The 19,538-nt window shown below is 47.0% G+C and overlaps 1 protein-coding gene across 11 annotated transcripts in view; it reads left to right on the top strand.

Moving 5' to 3' along the window:
- The window catches only part of TTLL6 (tubulin tyrosine ligase like 6), a 123,553-nt gene that overhangs the window by 8,945 nt on the left and 95,070 nt on the right, over positions 1–19,538 (top strand). For 3 of the 11 annotated variants that reach the window (XM_029574556.1, XM_029574557.1, XM_029574549.1), the window contains exons 1-4: positions 630–821; positions 2,302–2,560; positions 3,332–3,424; positions 8,036–8,381. In XM_029574556.1, coding sequence (XP_029430416.1) covers positions 3,373–3,424; positions 8,036–8,381 — 398 coding nt within the window. In that variant the 5' untranslated portion in view covers positions 630–821; positions 2,302–2,560; positions 3,332–3,372. Of the gene's footprint in view, positions 1–627; positions 822–2,301; positions 2,561–3,299; positions 3,425–8,035; positions 8,382–19,538 lie in introns of those variants that run through there. The other 8 variants (XM_029574560.1, XM_029574558.1, XM_029574551.1 and 5 more) reach the window with 7 other exon arrangements.

The following is a 19,538-nucleotide window of genomic DNA, read 5'->3' as shown; positions in this document are numbered from 1 at the left end:
CTGCCTAAGGATGATTTTAAAACTGGGGCTATGCTCTTTATTAGCAAATGCCATCCAAGACTGGTTTCGATCTATAGGTTTCTCCACACTATGGCGTTTGACTGAGCGTTCTTTGGCTTAATTATTATTACCTTTTGTTTTAATGGAGAATGAATGTGGCTGTATGGGTGTCATGTATGTGCTGCTAGTATTGCTATATAGCAGGGATGACAAACTCCAGTTCTTGAGGGCCGCAAATAGGCCAGGTTTTCAGGATCTCCACCGTGAATATGCATGAGAAAGATCTGCATGCACTGCCTCCACATCTTAATCATACATGCTCATTGTGGATATCCGGAAAACCTGGCCTGCTTGCGGCCCTCGAGGACTGGAGTTCACCATCCCTGTTATATTTTGTTGTTGTTAAAATGGTTGTACTTTCGAGCTCCGTCTGTGAAAGTAGTTTCATATGTTGTACTGGTTAAATAACCTGTATTTGCGACTTCATTAATAATAATAAAGACCCTAACAGCTTGCAAATCCCCGCCAGCTTCTTTTAAAAATTAACCCAATCACGCACGCCCTGCTTTAGCGACGCTGCCCGAGAGGAGCGTCGCAACGTGCAGCCCCGCCTCCTACGTGCTGTCAATCAGAGGAAACGGAGGAGGCGTGACGCCGCCGAGTCTGCGCTTCGGCCCGCCTCCCCCGGCTCGGCGCACTGCGGCCTTTTCCTCCTTCCCGCCGGGGTCGCGCTGTCCCGTCTCCATGGTGACGGCAGAGCCAGCGTCCGGGCCTTGCGCGGGTCTGAAGCGTCGGAGATCGGCGGCAGGCGAGAGCCAGAGGTAGGAGGGCTCAGAGCGGGCACGGGTTCGTGGAGGGAACGATTAATGAGCTGGGTGTTGTATTAACAAGCGGGGGAAAGCTAGGCAAGGCAGGGGCAGCCCCAGGCTGTAGGACCGGAAGTGGCTGCGGAGCGTCCTTGACAACAGTTCTTAGTTACTGGCGTTATGTCAATAAGAGGTACTCCTTTTTTTTTTTTAACTGAGTTTGAGCCGTGGCTCTCGGCGTATTGGTGAGACTTGGCACGGTGCAGGATCTCCTGCTAACTCGTGCATGCTTCAGCGCGGATACTTTTACTTGCTAAAAACACTTGGCTAGTCACCTTCTTTTGTACTTCTGGTCTCTGAGCTATGTTGAAAACTTTTCAGGAACTTTGCTGCAGACTTGCCAGTACTGAAACCTAAGTTACAGCGAAGAAACAAGAGCACAATTAGAAATATTAATAGACATGTTTGAAAAAATCATAACACTGGCATCCTGACCTGTTACTAGTAACTTCTCCCGGACTTCCAAAGATGAAATCAAAGTCAGCCGTGGAGAAAAAAATTTCATAGTTTTTGATTTGCAAAATTATACCAAATACAACAATCCACTATACCCGAGCCAATTATCAAACTAATTGTTTTTCCAACTGCCTGCCTTGAATAAGTTAGAAAGTCTCTGTAACCCACCCTAAACTATGGAGGGCATGGGATAGAAATACTTTTGAATAACCTTGATGTTGCAGACATTTATTTATTTGGCTGCTGTGGTATAGCTATACCAGATTGTTGGCAATAATGGTATAAGACACGAGCGCTGCTGTGTTCAAGCAAGGATGCCCCTTCTTTCATAGCTAAACTCCAGCCCGCAGCATGCAGCTTCCAGAGGCAGAGGTGCTGTACCAAGTCACCCTCCCAAAGGTGAAACAGCACCTGCTTCATCTGCGCACTCCAGAGCGCCTTACCTGAAAGATGAATCGTGCCCTGGTCTCCCTCCCCTCAACAAAGTTCTTGCTGTTAGCAGCAATAGGCTGCTGTGGGAGTCTGTGCTGTTACATAGCTCGCCTTTCTCACAGTCCAGCAAAAGCTTGAGGTCAGGCACCACATTTTCCCACCTTTGGCTGTTTCAAACAAAGCAGTGAAGGTCAGGCAATGTTTTCACTTGGCTCTGTGCCCTGCAGTCTGGAGCAGCAGAATAATATAGTATTGTCCTTACCTTAATGCAGGAATTTTTCTATGTAATGGAAGTGGCAATTTTTAGCTTCCTGTCAGACATCATCTGCTAGAAAAGAGTGGAGCATGTGGTGTCTGATGACAAAAAGAATGGGCTGCTAAGTATTGTCTAGGACCTCATTCCCAGCAGAAGAGAAAGTCAGACTTATCACACCCCTTGGAGTGTGCACTGATTCTGTTCTCTCCTGCATCCAAAGGAAAGATAGGTGGGGCCATTCTCGCTGCTGAAAGTATGCACTACCATTGCCCTCCTGCCTCTCATCTGTAGGAAAGACGTGCAAGGCTAACACCCCAGGCGTGTACATCAGCCCTGCCCTCTCCACCTACCTGAAGGAAAGAAGTGTGGGGCCGAATATGTCCCCAGGGATGTGCACTGTGGATGGTCCCTGGAAAAAAAGTAAGAGTGGGGCCCTTCCATAGAAGCACCTGGGAACCTGCACCACTGCTGCCAACCCAAAGGAAGATTTCACTGCAACTGAGAAAGAGGAGAAGAGTGAGGGAGAGCCAGCAGCAGCAGCAGAAATCAGGTGATCCAGAGCCTAGAGAAGAGAGAGTATGGTGGAGCCATACTAGGTAGAGAGAGAGAGGTTGGGGGAGGGAGTTAGAGAAACAGTGGGAACAGACAGTGGTGGTGGGGGTCTGGGGAGAATAATGGTTGGAAGAGAGACTGATGAGGATGGGTTGGGGAAAGGGAGAGAGAGAGTCATGGAGATGATCTGGGAATAGGATGGTGCAGGAAAGAGAGATTGGTGATGGACTGGGGAGAGAATGGTGAGGATGGTTGATAGGGAAAGGGAGATTGTTGGGGATAAGCTGAGTGGAGAGTAGTGGGAAGAGGGAGAGACTGCTGGGGATTGGCTGGGAGAAAGAGTGGTGAGAGAGAGTTGCTAGGAAGAGAGAAACTGGTGGGAGAGAGTAGTGGGGCCCAGAGAGACTGGTGGGGATGAGCTAGAGGGAGGAGAGATTCTGAGGAAGGGAAGGGTTTGAGAAAGGCCTGTACCACTGAAGCAGAATGGAGAGCAGTTTGGATATTTTCCCGCTACTTCCCTCACTAACCCGATACCTTTTTTTAAGAAGATCATCCATTTGCAAGGTTTATCAGATCACAAACCTAGATCATATGAATAAGAACCTTAAAACAGGGATGTAAGTGGCAAAGTCCTGATTTAGAATCACACTCGAAATAACTTCTGCTCATGACAAAATCTCAGATTAAGGCTGGTTTACAAATGGGATCCTAAATGGCAATTTTTTTTTCATTTCTAGTTCGAAAGATTTTGCTTGTAATTTCTTTACAGTCCCAACCCCACCAGAAAAGTAACCAAGGAGAAGCAGCCTCATGCTGGAAGTTGGTAGAATACCAGGAGAAGACAAACCAAAAGAAAATAAAGGTAGAAGAATTTGTTACTATAGCTGTCCAAACTAGTGGAGGAGGCAAGGCTACAGGGGTGTCCCGGTATATTGACTTGTGTAGTTCTATTCTGTAGCTCACAGGAACTTACAGTGCTGGGGACAGTTCTACCATGGCAGTGTGGGAGCCTCCAGAGTGCAGGATAACCCTGGGAGGGAATGATCAAACAGGTCAGAATTTAGCTGGTTCATATTCAGATAGGTTTTCTATCTTTATTCTGTATCAATAACAACATTTTATGGCACCAGATCTTTCACTATACAGTTGCTGTGGCTCACTATCCGCTTTACCCAAATCTGAAAATTTGATGCCAATAGCACCTTTGCTTGAGCAGTACATTGAGAGCATAGAGAAGCAGAAAGCTTTATGAGGTGTGGGGTAACATTGATGGAAGCAATAATCAAACTGACTGCATTGGTGCAAACTCTGTTGGTAGTTTTTACCTGCAGGGTTTGCAGCAAGAGTCAAAGGGAAACTACCTGGATAATTTATTGCCCCTGGAAAATGTACCCGCAGAGATTTGTGCCTGCTTTTTCAGTGGGTCCTTTTTCCGGCCATTACTCACAGGCCGATGCAATACCGTATGCTGGCCACAGTGCACAGCTCAACATGCAATTGATGTGCGTCCATAATCCCCAATGCAAAATGGGGGTTATCGGGTCCAAAACATGCGTCCAATTGAGGGCATAGGTAATAGCACTCATCATATGTAAATTCATGTTGATGAGACACTTACCTATTTCCCCCAATGCAAAGAAAAATGTGCGCCCAACGCGCACATTTCTGAGGAGCCCAAAAAGTGTACAGAAAAGCAGAAAATACTGCTTTTCTGTACTTCCTCTGACTTAATATCATGGCAATATTAAGTAAGAGGAACTACAAAATTATTATGTCCTGAAAAAAAAAAATTTGAAAAATGGGTGCCGGTGGTCAGATTAGGAAAAGGGGTGCTCAATTAACGAGCGTCCATTTTCCTAATATAGGGCTGTGCACAGGTTAGGAAAATGGATGCTCTAAAATTGAGCGTCCGTTTTCCCAAGTGGCTGTCAGCTACCTCTCCCGGGCGCCCGCTGCCGAGGAGGCGCTAGGGGCGCGCAATTTCCCCTAGCGCCTCCTTTTCACTGCAGCAACCCATTTGCATTTTGTATTGGGTGCCCCAGAGAGGTGGATCGCTGTGCATTAAGGGGGCGGGGGCTCAATCATGAGCGCCCCTTTAACGCACGCCGATATTGCATTGGGCTGTTTGTGCATAGTTGTCTTCCTCTATTTAACCCTGCCTTCAGAAATGCCTCCAGTGTATGTGTGTAAAAGTATGCACTTTGCAGAACAATGTGTGTACATTTTGCCTATTTCCATGGCTTTAAACATTGCCTCCTAAAGAACTCGTAACACTTTGGATGTATGTAGTGCAAGATAGCACCTCTGAAGCGGCTGACCTGGCAGCACAATTCTGCTCTCTTGGCTGCACAAAAGCTTGCAAAGGGGTGAGAAGAGAAGGGACAGTGACAAGCTTCTGATGTGCAACCAGACCATCTTTCATTTCAATTTGGAGCCATTAATTCCCTCCAAAAATGCGCAAAAGTATCCAAAAATTCAGTGAGGATGAAAATGATTCTTTCCAAAGCTGCTTCTTTTTTTTTTTTTTTTTTTTTTTTAAATATCCAGAACCATAGATGGGTTACAGAGTTTGGATACATGGATTATTTTTCTTCCCTACAGTAACATTTTGCTGAAGCCATGACTTCTGAGGAAAGTATTCTGATGCTGAGCTTTGTCATTGGGAGGATAATTGTCAAAGGGACTTCTGCAGTGTTTTGTGCATAGTCCTGCCAGTCTGATACGTGGGGAAACTTTTATATGCAGGGGCGGAGTTGGGGAAGGTTTTGACTTAGGCCCATACTTTTGGATTTTAATAAGTTTGCAGGTAAATTTTCAGGACAAATTAGTGCGAATGATTTAGCAGGTGTTACTTGTACCGGGTAGATATTTTAGATAGTTTTCAAGGCGGAATCATGCACATAAGTGCTCTTTGAAACTTGCTGTTACTAACTTAGGTGCACATTTGCCAACTTTTTTGTGTGCAGTGTTGCAATATTACCCCCACAGTGACTTTACTAGAAGTTATAGGAGTGGCTGCTTCAGTTAGAGCTCCACCCCCCCCAGGAATATGAAATAAATGTTCAAAAGAAGGGGATAATAAAAGCAGTACAGTGGGAACCTTCCACTGGCAGATTAAGCATTTCATAATTAAATACAGGGGCTGTCATCATTTAAGGTTACTAGTTTTATGCCTCAGAAACTAACAAATCACAGCAATGCAAAGTAGCCCCTTTTGTACAGACAAGACAAAGAGAATTTCGTTTTAAAACATAAAACTATTTCCATATCCTTGATAGGTACAGAATGATAGATGAAACATCTTTGGTTAAGATGCAGTTGTCCCCTTCCGCCTCTGTGACTACCAGGCCGATTCAGAAAAACGCGTGGGAGAGCTGGCAAGCGCCCGCTCTCCCGGCGCGCACACAGGCCACTCTCCTGGGCGCGCGATTCAGGAGAGTGGCCTATGCAAATTAGGGCCCGCAGTAAAAGGAGGAGCTAGGGACACTATTGCGTCCCTAGCGCCTCCTTTTTGACAGGAGCGGCGGCTGTTAGCGGGTTTGACAGCCGACGCTCAATTTTGCCGGCGTCAGTTCTCAAACCCGTTGACAGCCACGGGTTCGGAAAATGGATGCCGGCAAAATTGAACGTCTGTCTTCCTGGCTGCGGGCCGATTTTTACTTTTTTTTTTTTTTACTTTTGGGGCCTCCGAGTTAATATCGCCATGATATTACTGTGCACTTCCCCGGCGCCGGCAGAAATTAACACCAGCCTTTGGGCAGGCTTTAATTTCTGAAAGTAAAATGTGCGGCTTGGCTGCACATTTTACTTTCTATACCGCGCGGGAATAACTAATAGGGCCATCAAAATGCATTTGCATGTTGCGGGCGCTATTAGTTTCGGAGGGGTTGGAAGCACGTTTTTTGACGCGCTGTTACCCCTTATTGAATAAGGGGTAAAGCTAGCGCATCAAACACGCGTCCAAATGCGGGTTAACAGTGCGCTCCGGTGTACTGTATCGGCCTGTATGACTGGAAAATATTATACGACTACACCTGAACACGACACCAAAATACATTGCTAACTCGTTAGCAAATGCTAAATAAATTACTTTATTTATTTAGATTTTTATATTCCGCTTTTCGCACTTCAAAGCGGATTATATTCAGGTACTATAGGTATTTCCTTATCCCCAGAGGGCTTACAATCTAATTTTACAATCTAAAATTAATGTGAGGATGAACAATACTGATAATCTGACTTTAAATTACAGTTTTTTTTATTTGCAAGGCACTTTTCACATAGTTCAAAGCAGTAGACATTTCACAGCTAAGAACAATAAAAGATACAATTACAAAGTTAATGTGCAGACATGCATCTTCAGAGCCTTTTGAAGATGATGTAAACATTTCTCAAAGAAATGTAAATTGTCTACAAAACAAATTGGCCAAATATTTTGACTACAAATGGAATGGAAATAATTTGACAATGGTTTTAGACGAGGCAGCTCAGACTGGAGGATCTGGAGGGAGGTGATGTAAGCCCACTAGAGAGACAAGGAGACGAAAGATCCAAAGGATTTCATTGGTGGAGCTTGGCCCATTATGGCCTTAGAAGAACCAATAGATGGTAGGAGGCTGAGGAGAACTTGAAAGTCTCATTGGCGGAGGTGAAGATGGGAGAAGTGACAAGGCTGCATGGGACTCACCAGAGAGCAATTATTGATTTTATTATTAGCCTTTTAATGGCACCCTTAAAAATGAACAGAATAGCAGCAGAGGTACCTAGAAGTCAAGAAACGGAATAATCAGGAATTGAGGGAGCAGATTAGATCCTCACTAGCACTGGTGGACAAAGACGCAGTGTTTGGGCATATGATCATATTGATTGTAGGCTTCATGAAGCAGGGACTGTCTCGTATGTGTAGCCATTCAGCACTGCATACATCTAGTAGCACAATAAAAATGGTCCTAATAGCAACAGTAAATACAGTACTTACATGTAATCCACTTTGAAGAGCTGGAAAAGTGGAATATTAATACATAAAAACATAATCAGTATATACTAACGTCCTTCAAAATTCAAAGATGTGCAAAAAATTGTGCTCGGTAGCAGATTTCTAATAGGATGGAACTGAATATCCACCGAGCTTGCTCCAATATATTTTCTACAAACAGGAGAAAAAAAAATGTTGCAGCCTGAATATATTCAGACTTTCATGCAATTTATGGTGGTCTGGAATCTTGGAGAGTGGTGACTGTAAGAAACTGCTGCGACATAGTGGGCTAAAATCAAAAGGCTGGTTATTATGGGAATTCACTGTAGCCCAGAATGTTGGAACTTCTTTTTAAGCTTAATCTCTTTATTTAGTGTTGGAACCTTTTTTTATAATTAACACTGTTATCATCTGTTAGCCCAGCTCTGAATTCACAATAGGGCATTTCTGCTTTTTTTCCCACATAATAATGAGTTCCTCTGCTCTGTACCTGCTTAGAGGTGTTTGATGACTTGAAGATGGAGTCAGGATGCAGTGATTCAGAGGATGACTCCGAGGAGGAAGAGGAGGAGGAGGAGGAGGAAGAAGTTTTAACTGAGGAATCGGGGACTGAAAGTATTGTAAGTTTGGATGAAGGATGTCGAAAGTTGTCTTTGGTGAGCATTTCTGGAATGGAGCAAGCCAGGTTGAGTGCAAAGCAGAAGCAAGAGACAGAGTCCATCTCTGGTGAAAAGAGCCAGGAAGGCATCAAGTCTCAGCCCATCATGTTAGAGCCCAAATTGGAGCGCATTAAAACCAAAGCAGAGCCTGAGACTGGCAGAAGGAGAAAAAGGAAAAGACGCAGGTACTAGACTGTTTGTTTTCTCCTGGTGCTTTCCATGCTCTGTGGCTCTAAAGCTGTTGGGTGGGCTCTCTTGGTTGCTCACAGAAGGCTTGTATTTGAGGTTCAAGGTAAAGTTCCACTAGGCATGCCAAGTGTATGGACTGCATCATTCAATTGCAGTTGTATCATTTAAAAAAATCCAGAATTTTAGGTTTTAAGAACCGCAGTACCTTCCACTAGCTGCAAAACTAAAATATAAAAGGGGGAATTTTCAAACTGATTGCATTAGGTACTTTTTGCCTGCTGACTTTGCACCAAATTTCAAAGTAGAAGAGTGTGGGTATTTTTATTTTGAAACTTGTTGTGGACAGAAAGTACTCATGGACATTTGCACCTTCTGCTTCATCCAGTCAGACCAGGCCAGACCAATGGGTTATGCATGCCAACCAGCAGATGGAGACAGACATCAACAGGCTTGCTGATGTCACTCCCTATATACCCCCATACTGACACCAGCCTGCCAGTGTTCTCTGTCTCCAGCAGATGGTAGGTAAGCATCCTGCGCTGTGGTCTGCGGCCTGGTAGGCTCAGCAGGAAATCTTGTGCTAGGCTCCTGAGATGATGGCTGTACACTCCTGCCCTCAGTTGAGCGGGGTTCTAGGACAATTATATCACAAGAGAAAAAGGGAAGAAAGGGACCGATTAGCTGTAGTGGTGACGGCCTCTGTTTCCTCCCACAATTGAGCAGCCTGAGTCCGGGCAGCTTCCAGAGAGCTTTGGTGGAGTTTTCTGTTGTCTGCCACAGTTTCCCTCCCCCCACACATCTTTGTCTCCTTGTCTGTCTCCTTCTGATCCTTCCTTTTGAGAGTGGCTGTAATTTTAATGCTTCTCCTGGTTGGGTGGCTCAGCAATAAAGATTATGAAACAAAATGGGGGGGATGGGGACATTTGTCAGAGGTTCAGATTGTAGCAGCAGGAGACCAGCTGTTAGGAGCTTCCCAGGGTCAGAGAGAACCTTCTACTGGGGTGAGTTATCTTTTAGAGGAATCTCACTCGGGCCGCATGTGTGGGTGGTAAATCTCGCCGATGACTGAAAGTGGCAAACACCCCCCCCCCAAAAAAAAAAAATGCTCTATGCAGGACCTGTACACTGAGGCAGGTGTAGGTTAGAAGCGGTCAGCAGCTCTGCAAAGACTGTGTGGTGGCTTGGGATGACCTCCAGAGTCACGAGTTTGTGTTAACAGGAGGGGGCACTGGAGTCTGGTAAGAATCTCCTGGCAGAGCAGGCTACTCCCATGGTGTCCTTTTATTTACTGGAAAGGGCAGCAGCCACATGGCAGCTGCAAAGCTATAAGGAAAATGGTGGGCTTTCTCAGGCGAGCTGAGGGTGTTTCTCCAACCGGGGCTGTGTCTGATGTGGTGGCTACTGCTGCAGTGCAGCTTCTGCCCGACCATGGGCTCTCGTCTCCCAGAAATTCAGTAAAGGCTTGCAAGCCTTTTGTTTGGCATGGGGCACTGCTTCAGAAGATGGGGCCTCAGCATGAATGGCAGCCATCTCAGACCATGCGGTTTGGAGGCTTTCTCCGTGTCCTCTCCGTTCAATCCAGAGTGAGATTCTAGCTAGCAGAACGGGCGGATTGCCTCTGGGTTTAGCACAGCTGAAGAGTTCTTTGCACTGCTGTTCTCCTCAGAGGATGAAGATTTTCTGCCTGGGCATGTGGCCATATTTAATTGGCAGAGGGCAGATATTTTAACTGAATTCTATACATCCACCTATTGGCCAGGAAAGAGTCCCTTTGGCTGAACAGCTATGGCCCATGGACCTGAACTCCTAGAGTTGTAGTCAACTCATTCAGTCCATTAAAAAAAAAAAAAAAAAAAGGATAAAAGATCCTGGAGCAAAACCTGTAAGCGAGTTCCACAGGCTGGCTACACCAAACAGGGATGGGTTTGGACACGAGGAGATTCACATTTCTGTAAAGCCCTGCGCCATTTAGATCCGCAGGCAGGCATTGATCAAACTTCTATGGAGGTGACTCCCATTTCTCTGGAGTCCTAACCTTGGTTTGGGCCTGCTGTAGTGGTCTAATTTATTATTGAGTGCATGTGGTAAGACATCTGCCCAGAAGTCCACTCCGGGTTTCTCTCTCCACTGGGATTGGATGAAAGAGAGGTTTTCAGTACATTTTGGTGTGGCCATGGTCTGTCCGTAAAGGAGGTCAGCAGCCTGTCGAATGTGGGCCTGGATGTGGTCTTGCTGATTTAGGGAATCCTTGTGGCTTCGCTGTCAGTTCGGTTGGCCTTGCACTTCAGGGACCACAAAGTTTGATCCCCACTGCTCCAGTCATATAACTGTGATGTCTGCTGAACTTAAGACTGTATATGGTTACCATATGACAGTAAGAATTTATTTTAAATCAAAAAATGCATCTGGTTACCAGCCTATGTCTCCTGGTCTAATTTGATTAGACCATGTCTTGGGTTCCAGTCCATGCGGTCCATGAAAGGAGGTAAAGATGGAGCCGTTGGTCCCAGTTCCTCTAGGATGGTGAAAGGAGGCCTTGGAGACTCTGTGCCTGGTGCCAGTTGGTGGCCATCTGTTTCTGCTTTATTTCCGAGAGGAGCCCAATTTCCAACCGAACGCTGGCTCCTGAAAACCTTGATTATGCTCTTGAATTCATTCGTCCTGTTTATGGCTCTTAATGGTTTCTCCTGAGCTCTTGGTCTTGAAAGGAGCAGCAGTAAAGTCTATTCTACAGACACTTCTCGGCTTGCAGGCTTTATTTCTGACATGGAAGGACCAGGAAGGGCTAGGGCGATGTTCGATGTAATTTGTGGTCCTGAAAAAATAAATAAAAGAGAGGATCATTTTGCCTGTCCTGGACTGGAAGGAGGGTACTTGATATCTTGCCCTCTTCAGGAAGGGCGCCTTAAGTTTGGTAATTATGCTGGTGAGAAAGGAGACATTCCCTGTACGTACCGGATCAGTCCAGACTCCTGGGTTCATACATCTGTGCCAGCAGGCGGAGACAGAGAAAGTAAAACTGCCACTGCTTTATAAATGCTGATGCCCCCTGCAGTTCCTCAGTATTTCTCTGTCTCCAGCAGTGCAGGACTGTTGCTTGAACCCTGCAGTTTGGTCTAGTATTTTTTTGTTGATTTTTTTTTTAAATTTTAAGTTGAGCCTTCCTCCCAGGGGTTCGGGGTTGCTCGTGAGGAGCCCTTACTCTGGTTGAGGTGGTGGGGGGGGGAAGGAGGTCGGTGACCCTTTTGTACGCCCATATCCCGAAGTAACCGTGAGGTGCACATCCTGTGGTCTGGATCCCTCCCTGTCACGAGTTGGCTCCCAAATTAGTTTCCTCACTTTCCTCTCCTGTTTAATTGTTTTTGCTGAATAGAGCTGGAGATCTCTCTTCAGTGTTAGGAGAGGAATCTCTCAGTGAGGCTGCTTTTAGTGCAGTAAAGTTTGTTTACAAAAAAAAAAAAAAGGGTCCGGTAGGCAGGAACAGGTAGGGGCTTGTGTCTGCTCCTACCAGCAACCCCCCACTCCCTTTGCTTCCGGAGCCTGGCTTGTCCCAGGGGGGATCACTGCCTGACTTGGTTCCCGGTCTGGGCATACAGAGGCTGTTGCAGGCAGGAGCTGCGCCCACTCGAGGGGTGCGGGTGCCCACAGAGGCACAGCAGGACGATCCCGACGGTCCAGGGAGAATACTGGACAGTACTGGGGCACCGGACCCGGTCGTGGTGGATGACAACCTGGGTGACGATTTGGACTCTGGACCTCTGGCAGAGGGGGATGATCCCAAGATCCTCAGGTTGTTCTGCAGAGACGAACTAGCACCACTCCTTCCTCAGGTCCTGGAGGAACTGGGGCTCCAGTCTCCGCCTGCTGATTCTCGTAAGGGCGGTGCAGATCCGGTTTTACAGGGCATGAGGTGTCCTTCCGCTGGATTCCCATACCATAAGTCCGTTCAGACATTGGTGGAGCAGGAATGGAATATGCCGGACGCGGGCTTGAGAGTCAGCAGGGCTATGGCTAAGCTGTATGCTTTGCCGGAACAGACCCTAGACTTGTTTGCCCTACCCAAGGTGGACGCCGCGGTCTCCACCGTGACAAAACAGACAAATATCCCGGTTACGGGGGCGACAACTCTGAAGGACGTTCAGGATCGCAAGCTAGAGATTCAACTCAAAAGGATTTTTGAGGTCTCTGCCCTTGGTCTTCGCGTGGCTATTTGTTCCAGCCTCATGCAGAGTCCATGCTTACGCTGGGTACAGCGTGCCCAGGAGGAGCAGACACTCATGGATGAGCAAGCTGCTCGCACAGACCGGTTGGAATCGGCGATAGCGTTTGTGGCCAATGCATTGTACGATGTGGTCCGGACGTCCTTCCGTATTATGGGGGCTGCGGTGTCGGCAACGCGCATGCTCTGGCTTTGTAACTGGTCTGCGGATATTTCGTCTACCCTTTAAGGGTCAGCTCCTGTTTGGTGAGGACTTGGATCACATTGTGCAGCAGCTGGCAGATGCTAAGGTGCCTCGCTTGCCAGAAGGCAGACCCCGGGGTAGGTGCAGTTTTCCCGCTCGGCAGCGTTTTCGGGACACTCGCAGGTCGCCAGCCGCAACCCGCGGGGGTGGCAGCACAGAGGAATTTCTCATCTAGAGGACAGTCCTGGGGGCAGCCCTCTCGAGGGGGCCATAGGCCCTTCAGGAACTCCAGCAATGCCGTTGCCTCCGGTCCCAAATCTGCGCAATAAAAGGAGGTCAGCCCACTCCACCGTTCTTTTGTAGGAGGTCGGCTAGCATTGTTTTATAGGGAGTGGGCCAAGATCACACAGGACCAGTGGGTACTAGGTGTGATAAGAGACGGTTACGCCTTAGATTTTGCTCGGCCCGTCCGCAACCATGCGGCTCGATTCAGAAACACAGGGCGGTACGGGAGACTCTGTCCAGGTTGCAGCGCCTGGGGGCCGTGGTGCCGGTGCCTCCAGAGGAACTTTGAACGGGGCGGTATTCGATTTACTTTGTAGTACCGAAGAAGGAGGGAACCTTTTGCCCCATTCTCGACTTGAAGCAGGTGAATGTGGCGTTGAGGGTTCCTTGTTTTTGGATGGAAGTGTTGCGCTCGATGATAGCAGCAGTGCACATCCAGGAGTTCCTGACGTCCCTAGATCTGATGGAAGCATATCTTCACATCCCTATTTCTTGGGACCATCAACGCTATCTGAGGTTCATGGTCTTGGGGCAGCACTTCCAGTTCCAGGCGCTCCCCTTCGGATTGGCCACTGCACCTCTGGTCTTTACCAAGATCATGGTGGTCATGGCAGCGGCGTTACGTTGGCAGGGGGTCCTTGTGCATCTCTATCTGGACGATTGGCTCATTCGGGCGAAGTCGGCAGCCAGTTGCCATACAGCAGTGCAAACGGTACTTCGGACCTTGTGATCATTAGGCTGGGTGGTGAATTTGGCGAAGAGCCACCTGGTACCATCACAGACTCTGGAGTATCTGGGAGTGTTCTTCGACACCAACAAGGGTAGAGTATTTCTGACGAACGAAAGGGCCCGCAAGCTACAATCACAGATTTGGCGATTGGCGCAATTGAGGATCCCCAGAGCTTGGGATGTGTTACAGGTCCTCGGTTTCATGACTTCCACCTTGGAGCTGGTGCTGTGGACCTTTGCTCATATGCATCTCCTGCAGCGAGCACTCCTGGGCCAGTGGAGTCCAGAGACCAAGGACAGTCTGTCGTGGTGGCTCCACCCTCCCAACCTCCTGAAAGGGATATCCTTGGAGATTCCGGATTGGGTGATACTGACCACGGATGTCAGTCTTTCTGGTTGGGGAGCAGATTGTCAGAGTCAAGCGGCTCGAGGCGTTTTGGTCTTTCAATCGGTTGGAGGCCAGGGCAGTGCGTTTGGCTTTGCTTGCCTTTCAGCCTTTGCTCCAAGGGCAGTCGGTGAAAGTGCTCTCAGATAATGTGACCACGGTAGCTTACATAAACAGCCAAGGGGGCACCAGGAGCCATGCTGTGTCACTGGAAATTCGGGTTTTGATACGGTGGGCAGAACAACATTTGCTCCAAATCTCGGCGTCTCATATTGCCGGAGTCGAGAATGTACAAGCCGATTATCTCAGTTGCACGCTTCTGGATCTGGGAGAGTGGGAGTTGTCAGAGGCGGGGATGCACCTCATTCTCAAGAAGTGGGGTTGTCCGCGGGTCGATCTGATGGCAACTTGTCACAATGCGAAGGCTCCTCGGTTTTTCAGCAGATGCAGAGATTACAGCGCCCAGGGCGTAGATGCTCTGGTCCTACCCTGGCATTGGGGGGGGGGGGGTTTGCTCTATGTGTTTCCTCCTTGGCCTCTGGTGGGCAAGATCCTATGGCGAACAGAGAGGCACCCAGCGGAGATGGTGCTTGTGGCCCTGGAGTGGCCACGCCGTCCTTGGTTTGCAGATCTGTTAAATCTAGTGGTCAAGGGTCCCTTACAACTCAGTCATCTCCCTGGTCTACTACATCAGGGTCCCGTATTTTCGGATCAGGCAGATCGCTTCTGTCTAGCGGCATGGCTTTTGAGAGGAGGCGTTTAAGGTCGAAAGGATACCCGGAGTCGGTGATTTCTACCCTCCTTCAGTCTAGGCGGAAGTCCACTTCAGTGGCGTACGTCCGAGTCTGGAAGATTTTTGAATCCTGGTGTCTGGCGAAGGGGATTCAGACCTTGCACACTTCCGTGGCACACATGTTATCTTTCTTCAGGATGGTTTGGTCAAGGGTCTTGCTTTCAACTCCCTTCAAGTTCATGTGGCGGCAATGGCCTCTTTGAGGGGAAACCTGGATGGCTATCGCTTGTCCTCTCATCCGGATGTGGTCCATTTTATTCAAGGGGTCAAGAATCTGTGTCCGCCGGTGAGGAAGGTTTGTCCTCCTTGGAACCTCAACCTGGTCCTTCGTGGCTTATATGAACCTCCCTTTGAACCCATACGTAGGGCTACGTTGAAGGATGTGACTTTGAAGGTGATCTTCTTGGTAGCCATTTGCTCTGCAAGGCGCATTTCAGAGTTACAGGCTTTGTCATGTCGTGATCCTTTTCTTAAGATATCGGATGGGGGCATGTCTTTACGGACAGTTCCATCCTTTCTCTCGAAAGTGATATCTTCATTTCATGTTAATCAGTCAGTGGAGCTGCCGGCTTTTTCAGACTTGTCTGATTTAGAACCAAATGCATGTGAGCTTCGGCTTTTAGATGTCCATAGAGCGTTTCTTCGCTATCTTAAGGTCACAAATAGTTTTTGGCGCTTGGACCATCTTTTCTTTCTCTGGAGTGGTCCGAAGAAAGGCCTTCAAGCTTCCAAAACCACTATTGCCAGGTGGCTTAAGGAAGCTATTGGATCAGCTTACATTCTCAAAGGTAAGCCAGTACTGGAGGGTTTGAGGGCTCATTCCACCCAGTCTCAGTCGGCCTCTTGGGCAGAGGCTCACTTGGTATTGCCATAAGAGATTTGTAGAGTGGCAACTTGGAAGTTGCTATATACTTTTGCAAGGCATTATCGCCTTGATGTGGCGGATCGGGAGTCTCGGTATTTTGGTGAAAGTGTGTTACGAGCGGGACTCTCCAGGTCCCACCCTGTCTAGGAAGCTTTGGTACATCCCAGGAGTCTGGACTGATCCGGGTATATACAAGGAAAAGAAAAATTGGTTCTTAACTGATAATTTTTGTTCCTGTAAGTACTAAAGATCAGTCCAGAGTCCCGCCCAGGGGTTAAGGAGGATGGAGAGTTGTCGCTTTTCTATTACATATTACAGTTATCGGAAGTATTTTTGTCAAGTTTTCTACGAAGTTTATATTTCAATGGGTTTTTTATGATGGTTTGTTTGCATTCAGCTTTGGTACAGATTAATACTGAGGACCTGCAGGGGGGCATCAGCATATATAAAGCAGTGGAAGTTTTACTTTCTCTGTCTCCGCCTGCTGGCATGGATGTATGAACCCAGGAGTCTGGACTGAACCTTGGTACTACAGGAACGAAAATTATCAGGTAAGAACCAAAGTTTTCTTTTCTGACCTCGTGGAAGCTTTTCTTTACATTTCAATTTGGAAAGATCATCAGCGCCTCCTGAGGTTTGCAGTGCTAAGTTGTCATTTTCAGTTTCAGGCTCCATTCTTGGTTACCACTAGACCTGAGAATTTTTCATCGGTGTTTGTGGTGGTGTCGGCAATGCTGCGCAAGGGGTTGATACACCTTTATCTGGATGTTTGGCTGTCACGAACAAAGTCCTTTCAAGAGAGCCTATCGGCTTCTCAGCGAGTGATCCAATTATTTTGGGATGTACTGACAGTTTTTTTCAAAAGAAAGTTTCAGCCATTTTAGTTGCTGAATTACTTGGGACTCTGTATCAAACTGAGATAAGCCAAGTAAGTCTAACGGGATAAGAATTTGGAAGATGTGGGGCCAGATCCAGTCATTGGGAACAGTTAAGGACCTGACGGTATGGCCCTGTTTACAGAAAGGAAAATTATGTTTCTTACCTGATAATTTTCGTTCCTGTAGTACCAAGGATCCTCTGACTCCATCTGCTGGAGGGGAGGCATAACCCAGCAGTCTGGACTGATCCTGGTACGTACAGGGAATGTTGGTTCAATGACCGCAGCCTTGAATCTGGTACCATGGGTGAGGGTGCATAGGAGTCCCCTTCAAGGGCCATGTTTTCCAGATGGAATATCCAGTCCCAAGTCTATTCTGTGAGACTGCCAATGCTGGGGTTGACAAGGCAAAGCTGGCAATGTCAGCTGGACAGCAGCAACTTGGAACGGGGAGTGGACTTGATGCTCTGGTCTGGATTATGGTGTCTACAGATGCCAGTGTGCTGACCTGGAAGGTAACGCATTGTCAGGAGTGCTTGGTGACAGTGGTCTTCTGAAGAGGCGAGTTAGTCCACCAGTCATTTGGAAGCCAGGTTGATTCGGTTGGCTCTTCTTCAGTTCATGCTTCGGTTAGTGGAGCAGGTGGTCGGAGTGATTTCCGATCTAGCAAGGGTGGTGGTAGTAAATCATCAAGGAGGATCCCAGAATCCTCAAGTCTCTTTAACATTGTGTATTCTTCTTTTTGGGCATAACAGGTGTGGGCATTATTAGAGTGGATTATTTCTATTGCAGTGTCATAGACCCAGGGAAAGGATCCCCCATGGGGGTTGTTTAGTGGGGTTCACCAGACTGGGATCTGAGGGCGAACAGCCAGAATGCAAAGTTGCGCACATTTTTCAGATGGAAGTGTGTCGCTGGTTCCATCAGGTTTAATGCCCTAGTTCACGAGTAACCCACGGAGGGAATGTTATATATTTTCTTCCTTGGCATTTGATATGCAGACTTTTTCAAAGATCGCGGAACATCCAGGGCTTGTACTACTGGTTACTCCGGACTGGTTCCGCCAGCCATCGTATATGGCTCTCTGGCATCTGCCATGAGACAATGCTCTAGAAATCTGTCTCCCAGGCAGTTACCTGCCAGAGTCTGATAATGCGCAAGGAACAGGGTCAGTTTTGTCTTTTGGTTTGGCTCTTGAGGGGGCATGATTACTGTAGAATGTTTGCTCCCAGGTCATGATGGCTTTGCTACTGAAAGCTAAGGAGTCCTCTGCTTATGTGTGGGATTGGAGAGTTTGCAAGAATTGGTGCTCTGGACATTAGTGTGCAGCTGGGGCCACACCTGTTCCATTAGCTTTGGCTCTTAATACCTTGAAGGTGCAGATAATGGCGCTCTATTTCTGTACGTGTCGTATTCACCACAGACTGCTTTCCTCTATTTTGGATGTCATTGGTTTTTAAGGACTGTTGAGCTTATTAGAGCTCTGCTCTGGATTCCGGTTTCGCCTTGAGACCTGAATTTAGTTTATATTCTTGGGGGGGGGGTCACAGTTTGCTCCCCTAGAGGCTACTCTTAAGGTTGTTCATGTTGACGATGGTCTTCTTAGTTACTAATTGTTTGACTGGGAAGGTATCTGGTCACAAAGGGAAGTTTCTAGATTTGTATAGTTCCCTCCTTCCTTCCGAAGGTTTTTTCAGATTTTAAAATTTTCCATTTGTTTTCCTTTATTAGGCAAGTGGATTCTGAAGACTGTGCTTTGTCCCTTGGATGTGAGGAGACATCTTTCTGATATTTCAAGGTCATGTGTGCCTTTATGTGCTCTGTTCATCTCTTTGTGATATATTGTGTAGCACGGAAGGGTATGACAGCCTCTGGAACTATGGTGGCACACTTTATAAAGGAGGCGATTACGGCGGTTTATGGGAATTCCAGCATCCTATTGGATTATTCCAAAAGGGTGCAGGAGGCTTCTTGGGCAGAGTTGCGGTTGGTGTCTCCTCTGCAGATCTGTAAGTGGCAACGTGGTCATTTTTTTGCATCCCTTTTTTAAGCCTCCCTGCCTGGAAGTCGGAGCTTGAGAGAAGTCCTCCTTTGCCTCAGTGGTGTTGCAAGAGGCTGGGGGCACCATCCTGCCCTATGAGGAAGTAGCTTGGGTACATCGCACTGGTCTGACTGGATGAAGAAGAAGGTGAAATGACTTCTTACTTGATAATTTCCTTTCCTTAGGTCAGTGCCCTCCCTACGCTGTTGGTATCCGGGAGAGTTGATACAGTCTGTGCCTTGCAGGGGAGTTTACATGCCGGCAGGTGTGCGGAGCTGTGGATCAGAATGAATGTTACACTTCGCTGCAGAATGAATGTTACACTTCGCTGCTAATAATAACATTAATAGCCACCTCTTACAATGTTATTTATACAATGCTATTTATACATATATATAATCATCTGATCTTCATTTTCCTTCTCACTCCAAGTTATTGATTTCCTTGTTATATGTAACTGCTTTTCTGCACTTTTGTTCAAATTGTAAAGTCTTATTATTATTGCACCCCTGTTTCTTGTGAACCAGCATGATGGGACTATCGTCCTGAATGTTGGTATATAAAAAAAACTTAAATAAATAAATAAATAGATGAGTTATTTCTGGTTTACTGTTAGGAATTTTTCCTTCGTTTCTGCTTCCTTGTTCTTCTGGAAGTCCACTGGTTGAAAAAAAAAGAATTAACTTGAATCTCTAATATAGTTGATAGCTGACAATATTGAACTTGTCTTCAGTTAGCTTTTTATAGAAATACTGGCAGGCTGGTGTTGTCACTC

This window comes from Rhinatrema bivittatum, chromosome 13 (genome assembly GCF_901001135.1).
Source record: "Rhinatrema bivittatum chromosome 13, aRhiBiv1.1, whole genome shotgun sequence".
Lineage (NCBI taxonomy): Eukaryota > Metazoa > Chordata > Amphibia > Gymnophiona > Rhinatrematidae > Rhinatrema > Rhinatrema bivittatum.
Note: the sequence above shows the minus strand (reverse complement) of the source record. Positions and strands in the feature narration are given on the sequence as shown.